General features: G+C 37.7%; 1 protein-coding gene across 1 annotated transcript in view; it reads right to left on the reverse strand.

Moving 5' to 3' along the window:
- Positions 1–21810, reverse strand: part of SLIT3 (slit guidance ligand 3) — a 530317-nt gene that overhangs the window by 259883 nt on the left and 248624 nt on the right. The window contains exon 6 of the mRNA XM_040604595.1: positions 374–445. Coding sequence (XP_040460529.1) covers positions 374–445 — 72 coding nt within the window. The remainder of the gene's footprint in view (positions 1–373; positions 446–21810) is intronic.

Genomic DNA, 21810 nt, shown 5'->3' on the forward strand with positions numbered 1-21810 from the left:
ACTTCCCACCTAAGCTGTGGGACAAAGAATTTAATCAAAGTGAAATATTTCAATTTCATCCCCAAACTCTACCAGTTCTTTTCCTATGCATATCTTGCTTCAAGGCTTGGACCATGACTTTGCAGGACTACAGTGAAGGGCAGGGTAAAACCCCTACGTATACATTTTTCTTCAGGTACGTTGCAAAGTGTGCACACAAGACCAAAGCAGCATGTGAGGCCCTTGACGACAACCTGCTGCACACAGCAGGGTCCACAGCTCCCTTTTTGTGCTGCACCGAGCTAACTACATGGTACTCAAGCCAATAGTAACAGGCAGATGTAACCCAGGGAGAATGTTTTTCACCACTAATATTAATGAAGTTGTCACTTACAAGTTCTTCACATCAATGATTCCTCGAAAGGCTTTTCTAGGGATTCCTTTTATCTGATTTTCACTCAGGTCTCTGAATAAGGGAAGAGAAAAAAAATACATCATATTAACAAAGAGAGCACATTTCCCAAATCTACATGAGATAACGGAACATACACATGCTCAGAAAAGTAAATGTTTCTGGATTTGTTACGCCATACAATGGTTTCAGTTTTCTTCATCTCCTCTGTGGCATAAGCTGAAATGACTCTCCAACAAAACCCACCAGAATTCGTGATACAAATGATGGAACTTCCAGAAAACATCACTCAGATGTGGTCATGACACTGGCAACAATGCCATGATTCACTGTCAGAGCATTTGCAGCCAAATCTTATCCCTTGAAATTGCAACCCTGTAGCGTAAATATAATTTTCTTACCATGTTCCTGTTTGTTTAATGACTGCAAAAATACTTGGCTACCCCTGCTCAGATTACAGCCTCTTATTTAAAATTAGTATTCAGGAAAAACATGACAATCATTTTCTTGTGAGTTTTGCAAATTTACAGTGAAAATATCTTGATGCACTGCATTAAAAAAGACCACTGCATTGCGTATCAATGGGAAGGAGAGCATTTCTAATGTCATTTAAAATAAACAAAACCAGCAGCAATTCATACTGTCTTCCTAGTACTTAAAACATTACAAAATCTTTCAATTTAAATCATTAGACCTGCATTGTGAGTGCAGTAGAGCAATAAGCACTGCAAGTTGCACTTTTATCTTACACAAACTGCATTCAGTTGCTTTTTCCTTTGATGTCCTATAAATGTTTCCACCTCAGCCAGTGCCAATGGAGGCAGGAAAGAGGGCATCAGGAATGGGAGGGAAACAGACACAAAATCAGAAAGTTGGGATGTTCTTGGTCTTAGGAAAAGCAGGACTCACAATGCTTTCTTTGCTGGTACCCTGTTAGCATGGAAGAGAGGGACTGATTTCACTCCAGTGCAGGGTATAAAGTGGGGGGAAGAGAAAAGTGTAAGATGACAAAAGGCAGGCAGAAGATTGAGAAAGAAAAACATAAGAAATAAGCAAATGGAGGAAATGGAAGGCACAGGGATGGCTGGACAAAAGGATAAAGAAAGGTGATGCCACAGTGCAGGATATTACACAGTGCATGGTTTGGTGTGTCTGTGTCCCTGTGCTATACAAGGCCAAGACTTTGCCCCATTTTCAGGAAGAAACTGTGGCTTTCTAATGGCTATTAAGATGGAACGGCAGTCATCTGTACTCACCACCAGATACTTTTTTCTGTAAGTACATTTTGTGTTGCAGCAAGCCTTCTTCCTAGTCTCCACCAAATTGGCTTTATCAAATGACAGGCCAGAAATCAGAGCCTGTCACAAAAGCCCACATTGACATTGTGGGTCAAGACGTGTCACGCAGGGCTTTCTTCTGCTTTCCATCAGACAGATAGAAAAAAGAGGGGACTATGTCCTTGTCATGAGACTAATTCAATTTATACCAGTCATGCAGTCTACACCAAATTCTCAAAGTAGCCACAATTGTCCATTCAGACTATCGCAAACAAAAATGTGCTGCTGGATACAAGTCTTTCTTTCAAGCCAGATTAAAATTCTTTGTGACCTTCACAATTTGTTTAACACTGATCCACACCCTGACCCTTCCTTCACCTCCCCTTTCTTTTGCCGGCAACAAAATATTAGTTCTTTAAAGACAGACCTTCAACCCAGACAAATGATCAGGCAACCCGGATGGAGAAGAGTCGAAAGTAAAGTGTATTTCAGACTTATAAAAAGAAAGTCTTATCCTGAAGACTGACTTCATGACAGGGAGTCACTTTGGTGTGACAGTGAGGCACAGCAGAGCTACGGACAACAGTAAAAACCATGACAAAATGGCTTAGGAAGGCAAAAATTAGTAAGACATGAAAGCCACACAAAGCAGAACAAAATGGGCTTGAAAAAGTAAATTGTGTGATCAAATAAAACCACACTACACCCACCAACACCTCAAGATGCATTTGTCTAGCATTTTATTGTGCACTATTTCAAATCAGGTTTCAAAATAAATTAGGTTATTAAGCTTTTTTTTTTTTTCCTAATATCATTGTGGTCTAAAGGGCTAATTTATATTTTTGCTTTCTACTTTGTCTTTACGCTCAGCTCTCAGTTGCAGTCAGGCAAAACCAGACGACTTTAGGAAATTCATCCATTTTCTATGACAATCTTTTTATAAATACTATTACTATTATTTTCCATTTAGGCACTCTCCTCCAGCTAGCAATACTGCCTTTCTAAATCTCCAGGATCGTGGACTGATTTCATAAATATCTCTAGTGGTCTGAAGAACTGATGGCCTGCATGGCATTAGTGATGCAGCATGGAAGAAAATTCAAAAATGCATGCTTCATTTTCCGGAACTGCTTTCTCACAATTATAATTGTCCCTTTCTGAGATGGTTAGGTATAGTGTTCCTCTCTGCTTCCTAACACTGTGCCAAACTTTCGTTAGGTGCCTTTTGTAAGGAAGCACCCAACAACCAGGCTCAGCCCGGGCACTTCACAAAATTTGCTCTGAGGGAGCAGAAGGCTGTAACAAGCAACTTGTCCATGTAGTTTATCTTAAAAGTTTAAGCTTTTTGTTCCCCGCTTCTCATAACAGACATAATGGGAAGCTCTCATTGACAGTATGTAAAATAAATATTAGTTATTACTAGTAACTGCAGAAAACCAGATTAAATTAATGTGAGGTCGAAACAAAATCCTAAAAAAAAACAGACAGAAAGAAGAATTTTGGTATTCAAGAAAAAATAAACAATAAATCTGAAGAAAAATAAATTATAATTACTAACACATTTCCTATTTCTTAGACAGAGGTTTCAAGCCACCTATTTCTGTAATGAAAGACAAGTCCAATGCATGGGTGCATGATGGATCCTAAGGAGGAAGTCTAAAAAATTCCAGCTTTAGCGAAACATACACTTTCAAAAATCCTCACCCTAACAGACATGTTAGAGAGCTGACAAAAACACTTGACCTAAGGACAAAGTAAAATGTGCTAATATGTCAGCAGCACCCTCCTTCACAAAGCTTCCTCTGGATAGAAAGCAGCAAGCCCAACAATGGAAACGCGTTCATTTGCATCTGATAAAACAGACATGTTGAGCTAAACTAATATTTTTAAATTAAATTATTCTTCCTCTTATTTTGATAAATATAGGCAAGTTTCATCCAGTTCAATGGGCCACACAGCTTTCACGCAATGCAAATGTCACCGAGATTCTGCAACCAGCCACAGCCTTGGTAAAATGCAGTCTCTTCTGGAAGTGTACCCCTGCCTCCTTCATACAGGGGTCCTGTTCGATGGAAACACACTTGAAAAGCCCTCGGCAGTAGATCACAGAGGAACAACTAGGTGAAAAGCACAGCAGGTGACGGTACTGGGTCCGTTTGACCAACAGCTTCCACAGCCAGCAGCGTGCAGTGAATGTCCCTAAGGAAACAGCACTCTCATTCCGGAGATGGGGAAACAGAACCACAGAAATATTAAAGAACTTTGACTTCAAGTTTGCATAGATGAGAGACACAGGAGCTAACAAAATCCAGCAGCTGTGGCTCACATGCCCTCACAGCACAGCAGACCACACATTAGTCTAACCCAGATTCAAACAAGAGCTGGCACAAGTAGATAGATTTTTTAGTTTTTATTTTAATTTAGCTAAAGTGCTTTGGACACAGATTAACTCCCTCTGAAAGTCTAATATTGTTTTCTTGATCTTCAAATGTGAATTGCAAGAGTCTTACTGATAAAAGGATTGGAAAGGAAAAAAATCCACCCAAAACTGCTGACGTTTTCTAAGTGCCTCTGCAGTCTTTGCTATAATGCTGGTTTTAGCTTCCTGCTCTAACACTGGTTTTTGCATCCTAAGTGAAATTTCAGCTATCTAAGATAGCAATAAAATACATTAAGACTATTTTTTTCCCCGTGACAGAACATAAATCAGTTAATTGGAACACAGACCCTATGAACATTCATAAATCAAGTCTTCATTTGAACTACAGATCTAAAACATTAAAATAGCTACTTTAATACAACTTGCAAAGTTACAATGGTACTGAAAATAAGATGTATTATATGAAACCCCCCAAAATCAACACTGAGAGCATTATGCTTAGGTTGTCTCCCTTTTCAGAAACAAAAAAGCCCTTTGAGCATTTACCAGTTGTTTCCCAGATCTTTTTTGGCATACAGACTCTAAAATTTAAAAAGACTATTTTTTAACAAAGAACTTCCTGAAAAGTGCTTGATTAAGAAGTATTTATTGTGGTTGAACACTACTTTTTTATTATTTCTCCCGCTCAAATGGGCTAAAAGAGAGATTGCCATTCAGTGTTAGCCTACAAAGAACTAGACTTGCCTTTGATCTCTAGAAAGTTTAACGCAAAGACTTAAAGAACTAGTTATCAAGAGCAGATGCTTCACAGCCAAACATGTATCTTTCCCAGTATGTTATTGTATGTTGATCCCATAATAAAATTGTAAATTCACAGAGTTAACCATTAACACATGGGACCAATGTTCAACTAAAATGAAGGAAACTCCAGAATAACTAACCTGATTCCTTCAAGTACCTTCTAGCTTATTCATAATTCAGTTGCTTCTTGGAATAATAATGTAGAGCTCACACACAACTCTCTCTGTAGCAGCTGATACAAAACCATAAGACAATCAGTGGTTGATTCAACCGTATGTGGGGCTTGTAAGTGCAAAATAAGCAATTGTTTTCCATCACCTCTTCCTGACACAAGCTTGTTTTGCTTACTTTGCAAAATAAAACTAACAGAAAGGTATGAACACTGATTTTAAGAGCCAGCTGCCACCAACGTTAGGAAATAAATACTTTGCTTACTATCTTCACTCCAGCTACAGAACGCCCAGCCAAGAAAAATGAGAATTAGTTAATCCATCTCGGTAGCCTTGTTCACATTCTTTCACCAAATAGGATTTCTGGGTTAAAAACATTTCACTCATGCATTTACCAAAATAAAATAATAATAAAAAAGAAGTTCTTGAGGTTTTGTGCATTACTGAAGTTCAGTGACTATTCTTCAAACCAAGATTACTTTACAACTGGACTAAAACCAGACTGAACTACTCTGCAAAAGGTCACATACTTAACACAAACTGGTCAGTGCAATTTGTCTCATTAGAATGAGTTTTCATTTGTACAGCATGTTACACATAAACTCTATCTTACAATGTTTTACTGAATTAAATACCACAGTTAAGGAATTAAAGAGTAACAGATGGGGGAAATTAGAGAGTATAATCCAAAGAGAATAGGTATCTCTAAGTAACACATAATAAAAGATAAGCAAGTCAGTGAAGTGGGGAATGATACAAGTCAGCTTTTTTATAGAGCAAGAGCTGGAGAGAAGGTAACTTCTACAGCCAGTGAAGAGAGAGTGCAAAGGGACCAATACTCACTAAGGGAAGACTGCAAGACAAAACAGATAACATGCAAAGAGGTAGAAAGACCAAGAAAATCCATAAGGAAAAAAAGTTTACTTAATTATATCTGTAACAATTCCAGCACAGAATATCCCAGCACATTCACAGTGTCTTTTTCTTTGAGCTAAAGGCTTGACATTCCCCAGGAAGCATTGCTGTCTCCCAGAGTTTCTATTACAATCCACAGGTTGCAATGCCTCAAACCCTGCTTAACCTCAAGCATGGCATAACTGGGACCATCAAACCAGCAGCAGAATGGCTGCAGCACAGATTCCCTGCCAATTGCTACCATTTCTTCTTGCCCATCAATACAATGCCCCTTCAAAGTGAGCAACAACATTACAGCTAATCTGCTCACATCCTCCTATGCAGCTCCAGCCACTTACTCTCAGTAAGCAGCACAGAAGGATGCTGATGTCTCCTCTGCAGTAAGTGTGCACTTGCAGAGGCTGCTGTGCCTTAAAAATGTGTTAAGAAGACTGAGCCAAATGAGTAATCACCATGCTTGAGGTATGCAAGGAATGGAACCGAATTACTTGCATGGTAAATGTATCTGGAGGTATAAGTGCCAGTACACACAAGCTCAAGGATGCAGACATTGAAATCAGATCAAAACAGACTCTGAATATATTCAACCACATTTTTCTAAATGTCTTTGTATCACATTAAGCTACCACTTACAACAAAGAACAGAAGAAGAATTTTTCCTGCTCTGTCAAAATTGCATGGCAGTTTTTTAATGGTTAAAATTAATATTTGACATTTTCAAATGCTAAAAGCTATTCTTGTCTAGGAGCTATTGTCCTAATATTTCCAGAACTGTTCAATATTACGAGTTTTTCCTGTTCTATATGTGAATTAACAAATAACTGAGCGAGCTGTTGAGGACAGTTTGGTAACTTTAAGCCTTGTAAATATGCAAGATAAATTCAAGATATTTATCATTTTCCAGATCGGAAAAGCATTGACCAAATCAGCCCACTACAACAGTAATAAGAACACGCTGTGGCAAGTCTGACACTCACATCAGCACCTCTATACTCAGGAGGGGCCTTAGGCACTCAGTGAAGCAACGGCTTCTCCTTTTCTGTAAGTAAAATACGGTATTTACCATAAAGCAGTAGCTATAGATCTGTCTAAAAGGAAAAATGGGTACGTCTGTGTTGCCGGCGGGCTACAAGGCAAGAGCTTGAGAACAACTGCGCTGCATAGCATTACTCTGTGGAACTTGGCATAGCTGCTGATTTTCTAAAAGGAAAAAACACTCCTCCCTGATACTCCTGCAATGAAAGTATGATGTTGACAGCACCCGAGTTCTACAAAATGAGCAGGTCCTACAGATGTTTTGTACACTGAACAATGCAAGGTGAGTGTTTTTTTGCTAAATATAATACAGCTGTCTGTCTGGCTATCAATTAATGCTCTGGGAAGCCACTGAGAAACTCTTTTTTTAAAGTTTGTTTTAAGTGAGGGAATTTAGCTCAAAATTTCCAATTAAACCAGTCCTTACTGCTGTCACACACTACTGTGCAAGTATGACTGCCAAACTTCCAGAAGATAAGCACGTCGATTTCTTTGCTTATCTGGTTTTACTGTGAGATGATAGATGGTAACTTTATACTTCACCATTCACTCAAAGCTTCATGTAGTCTAATTAACCCAAGTCACACACACGTACCTTCATTCTGAAGAACAGGACACTGAACAGAGCCTGAGCTTAAAGATTCAGGAAGGGTGTTCACCAAGCAATCAAGAAGGGAAAAGATCTCAGAAGCAGATAATTATTTTAGCACCATCTTGTACCCTTCTCCAAAGCCAAATTAAAAGCCATCTGTTAATTAAGACCCTTCAAGGGATCCGACCTGCACTGACTTTTACAGATTCATGACTTCTGTCCTGACACAACTACAGGGATCACTCAGTATGTGATGAAGTCTTTCTAAATGTTTAAAAGTACAGAGCACACGCATTTGCGCAGGCTTCATAAGAGGTTTTTAAAAATTTCTTAGTCACTTCAAACAAAAAAAAAGTCCCACCCTGTTTCACTAAATTAGACACAGTGCTACTACATTTGGCTGTCAACGCACCAAACACAAAACCAGTAAAAAATAAATCTACCAGGATATCTCTTTTAAAATTTGTAAATATTTTTGCATTATTTTAAATGAACTGTAAAAATAATCTGTGTGTCAATGCCCAATTAAAAGCAACATTTGTATTTATGACTTCAACAACTCTTCCTCCCGCCTCCTGCCATTTCCAAAATGCCAAGCAAATAGCGATCAAACAGCATTTAGGAGACTTATTTTAAACCCACCCATCTTCAGAGAGATCAGAGTTTTCATTTTGGAAAGCTGCATCTGTTTTGTCTATTGGAACATATGCATAAAAATTAAATTTTACCTCAATATCTTTATACTCAACTTTGGATACATCCATGAGCAGGAACTAGAAAGTGACTGACAGTGGACTCAGAAGAAACACTTGAAGACAAGCACTCCTCTAGAAGTAAGGTCAAGCTTCTGACTAATAAATGACAATAAGGCTTCTTTATTTGTAGATTTTATGTAGGTTTTTAGTCCTTTACAAAATGGCAATATAATTAATCCTTCCTTTTTTATCAAGGGGACAATGAGACACAATGAGAGGCAGTATGTGGCTACAGCAAGTTACTCGAGCAGAGTGCAGGAAGAGACAAAAAAACCCCAACCTTGAAAGTCATATATATACCTTAGGTATTCCACTTTATGCAATTTATACACTGAGCCCTACCGCGTGTGGTGAGACTGGCCTGCCAGCAGAGAAACAGCATGCACAATTCTGACTGTGTGTTTGAGAGAGATTCATTTTGATAGAAAAATCTTTTACTGTGGAATTATCCAGTACTACTACACACGTGCCACTGGATCACTGACAAAACAAAGCGATCCCAAAGTGATGTTGTCCCTACACAATACCAACTTCTATGCATTCATTTCTATTACACTTCTCTCCAACTGAGATTACAATACAGAGGCACTAATATGATTTTGTAGGAACAACATACACCTCAAACAGGTTAGAGCAAAGTCTGACATCAGTGGAAAGAAATGATTCACCCTGTGATTTTGGGGTTTTGTAAATATTGCTTGCCGCTAAGACAGTATGAATTAAAAAATTACTAACTTTAATACTTTCCAAAGCAGACATCCAGCTATAGGGAGGCTCCTTCAATTTAAGTTAATTTTAAAAAAAACCCAAGTTTCATACTGTTGACCCATTTTCTGTTTTATATTTCTTTCTGTTGAACTGTAATGGAAAGAAAATCTACGCATTTGCAAATTCTAAACATCAGTAAGCAATATTACTCTCCTCTGATCTCCACGGACAAAAACTAAGCCCCTGTTTAATCCCAGCCTGATCACTAAGCAAAAAGATATTTGTAGTTTATTGGCTGTATCTTTTAAAAAATATGGTGAGTTTCTATTTTAGGAGATAAACATGTGAAATCATAGACTTTGAAACATGAGCTCATAATCTGCACCATCACTGGATAACAGACCAACATCTGGAGGAAGACTCGCTCTTTAATGATCTTTCTTGACCTTATTCTGCCTTTGTTAATGATAAATATTTTTATAGTGAACAATTTTTTGTAATTGACTGATCTATTCAGAAAAGTACCTTCTTGACCAGTTATATTCTTGTGCACTTAACCATCACATAGCAGAATGAAAACAATGGTTACAGTAGTATTTATTTAATTGAGGCTGTGATCCTCTACTTCAGCTATGAAAATAGATTACTTTCATAGCAGTAAGTAGCAATTGCATGTGTAAAGATCTAGGCTTTATTTTTTACGAATTTCTCCTGAAAGAGGCCAATTATTTAATTTGTTTGCATGATCACTGTAGGCATTTCTCTGGCTACATAAAAGTAATAAAAATTACACAGAATCCATGGATAGTAAAAACAGCCACAGTGACATTCCATTTCTTCCAGTGAGGTAGAAATGAATTGCAAATTATTTGAATGCACTGCAGTGAGAAAAACAACTTTCTGTTTATAGCTAAGCCCTGGTTAACAAAAGGCTATTATTCTGTGGTAAAAAGTGTATTGGTGTAAGAGAGGCACACCATTGCTTTAGCTGTAGTAGAAGTTTTAAAAATAAATTATAATATTAGACCAGTGATATCTATTGCAGTGATATTCAGCAGTCTGTACTCATTAATAGGTACTAAAGCCCCAGACAAAGGACCAAAGATTTTTATACATCTTGTCCCTTCTTTCTTTCATAATATTTTGGCTTCTATTTTTCTTACCACAACGTCACCTTTATATATCTTTCCTGCTATGAATCGTTTAGTCACTGAAAGCCCCTGTGAAACACTGCAGATGTAAGGACACACACTACAGACTGGTTTGTTGCCTTAATTCGTTTTTCAGTGTGGATATGACATCTAGATTTATTAGACCAAGACATAATACCACAAAGTGGTTAACTCTATTGGGGATATTCAGGCAAGATGCAACTGTTTAAGTAATACTAGTTTCTTTTTATGGTAGGCTCCACAAACCCACACGCTATTCAATTATTTCAGAGCAGGTCCACCCTGACCAACACAGCTGAATGATACCTACAACCCTCATTCTGCTACCTTATACACACATACAAGGAAAGATTCACCGAAGCATAACCAGATCATTTCTTTTTTTCAGTGACTATTATCCAGGTAGTCGAAGCACCTTCAAGCCTCCAACTCCATCAAATGATGAAATTTCATCATTCAGCAGTGCTATGCTATAGAAAAAGGCATAAGAGTAGCATAAAGGTATTTAAAATACAGAAAATAAAGTATACTGTAGAGGAATCAAGCTGGGTTAATTAACAATATACAGCTGTGGGCTGTCTTCAGGGGCGGTGGGTTGGCTGATGTGGATAAGGTGTAGCTGTGGGTGGTTCCTGCTATGTAGTTAAATAGCTCTAAGGGGTATGGAAGAGGAGCAGCCAAATGGAGAGAGACCTGGAAGAAGCAGAGCGAGACAGAGAGAGCAAGACAGAGAGAGCGACAATATACTACTAGAATATACATGCTAACTAATGTAACAGATAGAAACACAAACAACCTTTCAGCTAATGTGCCCACAAAAGCATAAATTCCTCAAAAAAATAAGTTAAATTTCTAGTCATGTCACTCAGCCTATTGAGTGTTTTGTTATTTTAATACTTTAGTAGATCACCTAGAAGGAGCTAAAATCCTACCGAAGACTAAGCTAAAATCAAGACAATTCACAAGAAGTAACAAGTCTCCCTACGACTTCACTGCACTTATAAACAAGCCTGGCCTCACTAAGTTACAAGCTGAGTTAAGTTCCTTGAAGTCAACCTAACACTATATTATGAAAATCTACAGGCTCTACTTTGAAAACAAATTCATTTTTTTTATCCCCAAACACCAAAAATACTCATAGGGAGATGTGGGCATGTATGAATTGTTTACAGCAAATGAAAGATTCTTGTGGTACATTTTGAGCTTTACTCCTGAAGACAACAAGGAATCAAGGGCACCACCGATTCATCAGCAAATGCCTTGCTTCAGCGATCTGCACCAGGATCTATTTGCATAAAGCCACTTCCAAAAATGAATTCAGCTTTCCTCCAACTCACTGTCAAGCACGTTGCTGAATTTCAGATTGACAATGTCAGCTCAGAAAATTAAATTAAATGTAAAAAAGCTGACCAGGGAGAGGGAGGAGGCCCTCCTGCTCGACAGACTTCAAAGGGAAGCAACAAGAAGTCTACACATTGCTGGTTCATTGTTGAAGCACTCTCAAATCAAATAATATCAAATTCCACAGTGATTTAATTTCATCAGTGCTGGGAATGATGATGATTCTCTGAAGTCCACTACAGCCATGCAAATCTCCAGGAGAAACTATACAGTAATACTTGTCTTGCAATTATTCCAAAATTTTCTTCAATGTATGACACCTCTGTTCAAAAGCTTGCTAAAGTAGTTGAAAAAACATTAGTAAGGGGGTTTTGCCTCATATGACACAAATAGACCTATCTGATAAAAAAATATAATTAATTTCATTATAAAACTTGAAAAGTGTACATCCTGATATTATTTATGCACATCATTACTTCCAGATGTACATACAGAAAACCAGTGATCAAGAGGCAGAAACTAAGAGTCAGTCAAAAAAAAATACAACGATTTCTACATCACAGTTCCAGACACAAAGGTTTTTGTTTGGTTCCAGAAAGGAATTTGTGGTGGAATCTGATTTTATCCCAGCTCAGATGCAATCACTTTCCCTTTCTTTGAACAGTTAATTTCTGGGAAGAGAACTCTAAATACTGGGGAACTATGTCTAACTCAGAAAGTGGTTTTCTAACTACACCTATCCCACCCTGGTAAATTCATATGATTATGATATAGATTACATACAACTATAACACATATGGTTCCAATGTTGTTTCTAGCTTGCACTCTTTGCTCAGTCTTCCTAAATCATAGAACAGAAGAGTGACATAAAAGAAGAAAGGCAAAACAAATACTAAATGGTAGGGTTGGGATACATTACCAGCACTATACCAAAGGCAATAATACAGCAGAAGCATAGTTTTATATCCATTAAATATTTTGAGTTTTCACACGTAACATACATGATTTGATTAGCAATATTACACAGGAGCCCAAGTATATATCTCCGTATATGAAGCATATTTTGGAAGTATTAAGCACACCAAACATATGTCTTATTCAGAAGGTTCTATATTAATACAAAAATACAAACAAACCCAAGAATCTTCAGTAAGTGCTGACATGCTGAAATTAGCTAGTAGAAGACAAAAATCATTGTAAGACAGAGGAGACTACTCCTTCAGCTATTCCACTGAGCCTGGTAATTAGAAATAATTTAACCATGTGAAAATCATACATTACAGGAAAACTTCAGTGCCATTTTCCTGCAACAGCCCAAAACTATTCCTGATTTGTATTTTAATAAGTTCTATACATTAATCCATATGCTACGTCCCTGTGGGTTTACATGATGATTTTTGTTCTGTTTGTATGGTAGACAGCATCTCTCACAGAGAAGTCAGCAAAGAATGGCCTCACTGAAATCATTCAGATGCTGACCCCAAGGTTATGGCCGTGAGACATTCAATAATCACTGCACGCTCAGCAACGACTGCTGATCAGCCCAGCACATCTGAATTCTTAAAACTGAGAAGGCCCAAATGAACATGCTCTAATTCCCTCAGTTTTAAGTCATCACCTTTATACCCACCCCAAGAAGTGCGAGAAGGGAGCAGGAAGGTACCCAGTCCCGGCCAGCAAAGCCCACGAGCGGGAACGCTCCGCGCTCTACCTGCACTGAGGGCTTTGGCACACAACTGCTCACCTCTGGACTAGAGGTGGCAGCATTTTTAGCAATGCCGTGGTGCCCCTGGCTAAGCAGATGGTAGCATATTTACACAGAACTAGTTCTAAGCTGACTGAATAACCTATTAATATTAAGATTTTCTTCACCTTGCACGCATCTCCTTTGGTTATCAAAGTCAGGAATTCTTTTAAAGCTGCAATACTATTTACAGAAACATTTCTCGCTTTATTGCACGGAAGCCTTAAAATGTAGATAAAAGGTAGGATGAAGCAGGAACAGCGCACTGCAGCAGTACCTGAGGGAACCTCCTTCCTTCAAAGGCCACCTGCATGTTACAGAAATAACATCCATGCCACGAGGTCAGCAGTTTGCTTATCAGAGGTAAATAACAATGTGAATCCGTGACTGAGACCTATGGTTACATTTCTAACAAGTCACACAGTCTTGTAGAAACCCCTCTCCTGGCTCTGTCTGCGAGGGTTTTGGCAGAGGCCGGGCAGCACAGCCCCTGCGTGCTCCACCACTCGCCCCAGCATTCATGGTGGCAGCTGCAGGCCACCCTGCTGGGAAAGGCTGAGGAACAGTTGTCCTTTTGGCTGAAACATGTAATACACTAGAAGTAGATGTGTTCACGAGTAGCCAACCGCCTTCAAAGGTAATTTTGAGAATTTCTTTAGGGTATTTTCTTCAAAACCAAAACAGGTGACCAATGACCCCTCACTATCAGTGAGAAACGCTTACTTGGTAAGTTACATGCACTCCTTCTCTGGCAAGGCTGGAATGGGTCAGGCGACTGCGAAAATACCTACTTGACTGGGTCCAGCCCCCATCCAAAAGGAAGGATTTCCAATGTGGTTGTAGGAATGAAGTCACAGAAGCCAAAAAGATTCAAGTTTTTCTGTATAATTGTTTTTCTCTGACTCGATAAGCAAATCCTGCACGGGACGCTTAGGGGCTTTCTGCACTGGGAGTTTCTGTGCATCTGAGACTTCCGCACCGCAAGCGTCTTTGCTAAGATAACATAAAATTTCAAAGCACATAGTTAATGTTCAAATGGCAGCATATATTGATTCTCTGCCCATCCCCTAGTATCTTAAGTTTACCCAGAAGATTATTTTATTTAATTAACTGGTGCTTTATTAATATAAATATTCCACTATTGATCATAAGAGAAGCTGACGCATGTTTGAGTCAGGCATACATCAGATCCATTTAATGGAGCTCCACTTAGAAGAGTAGTTGGCTCTAAATCAAGGTAAATGGTAGCAAGTGCTCCTTTGGGATGACAGGGCTTAGCTGAATCTATAACATTTTTACGGAGCTAGTTTTTTTAAAAGCAGAAAGCATATGGAAATTAGATATGAAAATGGTCTCTCCTTGCACGTATCAATTAAGCATGTCAATACCTTAATTAAATTGCTCAACTTAATGAGATTTATACCAATGAATATGTTTTATAGTTATAATAGCTTTTTTGGCTACTGTTCAAGATGTCAAATAAATTGTGAAAAGAGGATTAAAAAAGTAGTAATTGACATTCTGAACTGATGCCAGTATTTTTTTCTCTCATTTTTTTCCTCCATTCATGTGATTTTGGAGAACATATAAATAAAGTAATGAACCCTGTAATAGCTCTGCTTTTAAAAATGTCTTTCTTTTCCAGTTCTAATCCTTCTTATCAAATTCTCTAAGTAGCACACCATTTGAATTAAGAAGCACTTCAACCTAAATGATTATAGGCCTTTTTCCCCTTTGAGGCTCACTATTATGCCTTTTCCTCCAAATAAAAATGAAGCAAAACTTTTCTGTCCAGACATGCAGTTACTATAAAAACTACCAGACTACGGTAGCATAACCCCTATGTTATGTGCATGGTTCTTTCCTCACCAGCAATGGGGACTTCTACTCCCATCCTGGACTTGCTTCAATTTTGTATCCACCACCTCAGGCCAAACATAACTTTCCAAAATCTAGACCACACCTGAAGAAGTTGTGCAGAATTGTCAGAAATATATTTTGGTGAAGAAGCTCTTCCAGTCCTTTGATGCTTCACAGTGCTCTGACTCGATATTGCAAGCAGCAATAAAACTAATAATAAAAGAAAAAAACCCCAGAACCTAGCCCACTACTACTAAAACATATCTCCAAAAAGAAAATTATATTTAGTTTGCAAGCTGCCACCCAAGCTGGCCTCACTAGCTTCCCAGTGAAAGGCAAATCTAAGTAACATTGACCAGAAATACCTGCTGTACTGGAAATTCTAGAATAATCAATCCCAATTTTGCATGTTGCCAGCTCAGAAGTACCAGAATACACAACACAGCCTTAGAAAAAAACAGAAACAAGTGTCTCTTGCAGTCAGAAGGACGGACAATCCTCATCTAGGGGTTAAACAAAAACACTGGATGCCCCGTTTCTTGGCATAATTCCTGGCTCCATCCTAAATATGCTTTTGCAATGTTGACAAAGGTTCATCATCTGTGTCAGTGACTCAGTTCCTTAGTACATGACAAGGAACATGTGCCTTTATAGGTGAGAAATGCCTGACTCATGTAAAAATGTATAAATATTCTGATGTGAGAGGTGTTACAAAAGTGCCTTCCTTGTAATTGCTAGCAGACTCCCCCAGCAGGTCTGCAGGTGATCAGACAACACAAAACGCCTCTTCCTGTGCCAAAAACAGACTAAGGAAAAAGTTCTGTTCAGATGCGATTCTCTCTGTCATTGCCTAGTAACAAATACAGGAAAAACTGAAGATAAAAATCATCCCAGGGGAGTTTCATATACAAAGACCCTAAGTAAAATTACTCTTCATCTTTCCTTTCAGATGAACAATTTACTGAATTTTACTAGAAAAAGAATGTCCAGCTCAAGCCTTTGCATAATTTAAATTTCAGGTTTCTGTATTTTACACTCCAGCTGGGAGATTTTGCCTATTTTACAGTCATTCTATGATCTGTGATGGGTTTTGTAAAAACCCTTATTAAACTGTAATTAAAAGCCAAGTATGACTTGACAGTGGTCATTCAGAACTAAGAAACATAGCAGCTATACACTTTTTCATGTCAAGCAACATCTTAATGTCTGGTCAGCTTCCCCAGACTCTCCCCACTCCCAAGTTGCCGATAGTATTTTAAAAAATACACTGGAACAACAGTAAGAGACATGCATTGTGCTTTGACTTCATTTCTTATCCTTATTAAATGCTTCTCTGTAATGCCAATCTAATTTTTCTCCTTTGTTGAAACACTAATTCAATTTCTTTAGCTGAATTCCATGGCAGCATCTTCTGTGACAGTGAAGGATAGACTTGATATAAATCAGTTTGTTATGTTAAATAATAAAAAAAAAATACATCTTAAGAGTAATGGCTGATATGTCAGGAAAGAAGGAATAATTTATATAAACCTCATCTTACCTCTGTCCACTATTCTTATAAATATATAAGATCTGAACTGATTTTCAGTTGGCTAACACAAGCAGAATTTGCTGTCTTTATAGAAATGTTTCTCACGTACTGAAATACCATCATTTAAATAAAGTAAAAAATAATTTCTTATTTGATCAGGGCACCTACCCACTGTTTTCTTCATGTAGTTGAACTACAATCAATCGTTTTCTGTTGAAATGGCATTATTCCACTTAGAGCATTCAATTACACTCTGAACATCACAGCTAATCATTTCTGTGTAGCTTCTTAAACCCATACTGTGGTAGTCAACAGGTAAGGCTAAGGGAATATCAAATGCTAATTCATCATACGTTTCTAAATTTATATCTAATAAACCACATTTCAGGAGAAAAAAACCAAACAACATTCCAGCCAGCTGATGGCCTAAGTAAGATGTTATAATACAAAAAAAGCCAGAGCTTTTCCACCTGATTGATCTGCTGTGATCTCTCCATAAGCAGAGTCGCTTCGTTACAATACGTGTGCACGTGTCCGCAGCTGCCACCATTGCACAGCTAACCAGAAACGAGGGACCACTGTGTTAGAATTGGTGTCTTACACTGTTGCTTACTTTCAAGGCCATTTCTCTGCAAATGAAGAGCAGCTTTGTGATATTCTACTTGCCTAGTTAAATGCAAAATTTGACAGATGAGCAACGTGTCATTAGATTTGTCAATAGCAGCAACAGTCTATGTGCTATGCTATTGCTGGAGGCTTTTGGCTAGGGAATGAAAAAAAATTACAACACTCACTATTTGTATATAATGCAATTCAAGCTTTATAAAGCAAAAAAAGTTCATTATTTTCTTTAATGGTTGACTTTAAGCCCTAATATACTATTTTATAATAGTAATATTATAAACTGCTTCCAATTCTCTGACCATGATGAACACGCTTTTTTCTCAATATTCAGAATTGCATTTTTTTTCTTTTGTCTGCACTGATGACATTAAATTGGTTTGTTATCTCATGGTACATACTCACTTTTATCTGTCGCTCTTTGATTTATTCCCAAATTTCATTCTCATGGTCATTCGTGAAACTGCAGATACATGGGTACTATTTTTAACTTAAATACATCATTTAAGACTAAACTTCATTTCATGCAAACATGGCTGACAGACGTGACATCTCAATATATTGCTATTAGGAGGCAGCAGTATCTATGTGATTATCAGAACTTACTTTAATTTCTAGCTTTCCTAGGGGAATGTCGCACCCAAGAAACAACGAAACACGATACAACAAATTGACAGGTTGTATGCAGCTTTTAAACAAGCATTTGTTTCCCAAGTTCTTCATCCACTAAAAATGAAAGGCAGCACTAGTTTCAGCTTAAGCAATACCATGAAGCAAAGCTGAAACCCCTGGTAATTACCAAAGTGTTCCACATTTATGAATTATGGGGGGGATTTGATTAGTTATGAGAGAGTAAATTTAATTTTTCTTCATTTTATTTGCTCTATAGCCAGCTATACAGGTTCGTTATAAAATGTGCTGTGTTCTGCTTGGAAAAGGATTCACAGAGAGGTACATGTACTCAAAGAAAAGAGAAACACCTAATCAAAAGACCTAATGCAGAACCAAACCATCAGTCATCCTTAACAGGAAAGTCATATTAGACTATTTAAATGTCTGACTGATTATACCTAATCATTTGAGAGAAAGATTGTTTTTTCCTCAGTGTAACGAGACCAAAGATTTGGTAGCTGACTGCAAATCACAGAAACGACAGAATCAAAGCTGAAATACCCTAATGAGCATATTTTCTCATTACTAGAGAAGTTGTTCAGGCTTTTTCTTTGGTTTTTTTTTTTTGCTTGTTTTTGGTTTTTTTTTTTTTTTTAAGTGAAAAAAGAAGTTACGGGGGTTTTTTTGACAATTTGAATGGCAGACACGACTGCATGAAACTCACCTACTTAGATGTTACAATATTTTATACCAGTATCTCAAAGGCAGTATTCTCTGCAAAAGACAGATTGCAGGAAACCTGGTTTTGCTGTTAAGTCCAAAATACCTTGGTTCAGAAGCGTCAGAAAATATTTTCTGGGTAAGTTCTTCCAGGCCTTTGATGCTTCACAGTACTCTAACTTGCAATTGCCAGCATCAGCAATATATTAAAAAATACTAATACACCTCTATGAAAACATATCTTCAAAAAGAAAATGATACTCCATTTGCAAGCTGCTCTCACTGGCCTCCCTGGCTTCCCCATGCACCACTGCTCATACCACCCCATAACTTTGCTGCAGTAAACTTGAAATTAAGACCTCAGAATGAACAATTCAATTTTATAAACACAGAACACGGTTAATTTACTTTAAAAATAGGCTTACAACACATTCCAAAAGAAATAACTGTTCTTCAAATAAAACAGAACTACTACTTTAATTAGTTCTTACTTTCAGTTTTACAGGGTAAAGAGGTGTATCTTACTTAAATGCCCAATTATTATTAAAAATATACTTGCCAAGAGAGAATAATTAGAGAATACATATCTTGTGAATACACTTATATTTAAAATAATAAAGATGTTTCTTCAAATCTAAGTGTGCTATTATACAGAACAGAAAGTCGCAGTAACATACAGGTTGTTAGCATATAATGCTCTATTATTCTTTCACTTACCTAGTATTCTGTAGGCTAAAAGAGAAAACCTATCACAAATATTGTCTAAAACTAAGAAAATATTTTTTATGTGTAACAGTAATAATAAATACTTTATTTTTAATCAAATCAGCTAAGATTAAATGAGCCAAGGATGCATACAGTCGATGTCTATTGGATAAGGGATTGACTTAATGCTTACAAATGTCAAAAAGAAGATTACCCACCGAGTGCCACCCCTCTGGTGTGTCTGGTCACAGGCACTATATGTAAAAGAGTTTCTCTGTGTGTAATAACTCTTGCCTACCTGTGCCAAAGTGTATTCTGCCTTACCATCACAACAGCCGCACAGCACATCGAGAACTCGTATAGCATCTCTTGCTTTCCACTTCCACTTCAAATAGGAACCTTTAGCATTTAAACCAGAGTCAGAAGTACAAGGCCAAGGCCAGTACTACTCAACCTGCATTAGAGCAATATATGTCAGGGTACCTTAAAATTCAACATGTCATTTTTTCAATGTGCAATACAGAAGTTACAAAATACTAAGATACATCTAGTAGTTATCAGAGTCCTTTTCTTCATGAGCTCCTGGTTATAAGCAGAAAAGATTTCCTTAGATCCTTCCAGCAGGTCTAAATTTAAAGAAGTTCAGCTCCTCCTGTGAGAGAAGGCATAAAAAAGTGCACCTAATTAAAAAAAGAGGTCTTTATAGCAAGTTGACCTGCCATGTTCCGCTTTGCTGGGGAAGGAGAGGTCAGCATTTGCCCTTCTTTCTGCCTCCTCACTCTTTCTTCCACTGTGCTTACAAACCAACCAACGCTAAAGCAGACCGAACATTTTTGAAGGGCAAGGCTGTCTACCGCACTGTGATCCTAACACCAGAAACCTCCATACTCTCCAGGCCTAGTTTAAAAATAGTGTCCTTTAAGGTCCTGAGCTTCGTTGTCTTATGGACAGCTTAGGCTTAGGCAGTTTCATCCAGCTCCCCTACACACCAGCAGTCCGCTTTCAGCAAAAGCACGTCACATCAGGAATGCCGCAAAGACTTGAAAAGTAAGAGGAAAAGATCCCCATGTCTCAGGAAAAAAGATTTTTGGTGGTGGCTGCTGGAGAACAGAACGTGGGTAAAGTTTGCTGCTTGGGTGGCGGCAACGTTTCTCTCCCCCTTCTGTTTGGAAAGGGAAAAATATGAGTCTGTAGGGGGTTCACAATTGCTTTTTCAGCTTGGTATAATGACAAAGGTTGGCAAGCCTCATTTCCAAAAGCAAACTTTCTTTTCTCAAGGAAACAGATGATTTTCAGGTGACTTTACATTTAAAAATAAGATTTATCCAAAATGACCTATAAAACCTCCATACTTTAGCCAATACTGCCACGGCTCAATGAAATCTCAGCTGTCAACTTTTATTGGTTTTATTTGCAACATATTATCTTAAGAAAACAACGTACTTTCTAAAGTCACAATGCCAATCATCTTTATGGTTTTAATTTGCTGGCAATGCCAGCTGTTTGAGTCTTCTAGTGATTTACCAAAAACCTATGTTTTAATTCTAAATGACTATTGCATAGCAAGGATGGAAAGGAGGGCAAGAGTAATCTATTTTTTTAGGTGAATTTACCAGGACTATGGATTTATCTATTATTTTAGGCTAAACAAATTTTTGCTGAAGCTATTTTCTCTAGGCAAATATTATCCAAGTGCAGGCAGGAGACACAAACAATGAATAGAAGTTACTCAAATATGAAACTTATAACTTCATTTGTTCTCCATAATTTAAGAGCAGCTTACATTCTCATGCTTAAATCAGGTTCTTGTATCATTTCAAAGAAGATTAGACTGAGAAGTTATCTAGTCAATTTTCTTTGAAGTACATGTAGCTATACATACACCATTTTTAATAAACCAAAATTAAATAAGTGAAATTTCATGTTCTGGGACACAGTAAAGAGAAATATTTCATTATATGAGAAAACAACAAAAACATTACCACCTACACACATACAAACTCTCACTGCCATGTTAATAAGAAAATCATAGGAGTAAGGAAGAAATCCAAGAGAATTAAACATTGTATCAGGTTGAATCCAACTATGATGACCAACAAGGATTTTACTCTCAGTGACCACTACCGTAGATTGAATGTCTGCAGCCTTGAATAAAATTTTTTTTTGGCCCTCTCCTGTGCTTTTGTCACATATGAAACCAGCCCGATTATTGCCAGTATCACTTTTAACTTAAGACACTGGGACTTCTCGTTATAAGAAACCAAACAATATAATGGGGCTGAAGAAGTCATAGGAGGAGGAAGCAGATTTCAATTGTTTCTAAAGTTCTCCGGGTTGTAACCAGCCTTCACACCCCATCACAGAGAAATAACCAAGAGACACCGGGATGGCTCTCTTAGTCCCATGCCACACACTTGGACAGCATCTGTGTATTCCTATCCGGTCAACTTCCCCTGCTTCCATCTCTTGTATATGTCTTT

The sequence above is a fragment of the Falco naumanni genome, chromosome 8, assembly GCF_017639655.2.
Source record: "Falco naumanni isolate bFalNau1 chromosome 8, bFalNau1.pat, whole genome shotgun sequence".
NCBI classification, from domain to species: Eukaryota; Metazoa; Chordata; class Aves; order Falconiformes; family Falconidae; genus Falco; species Falco naumanni.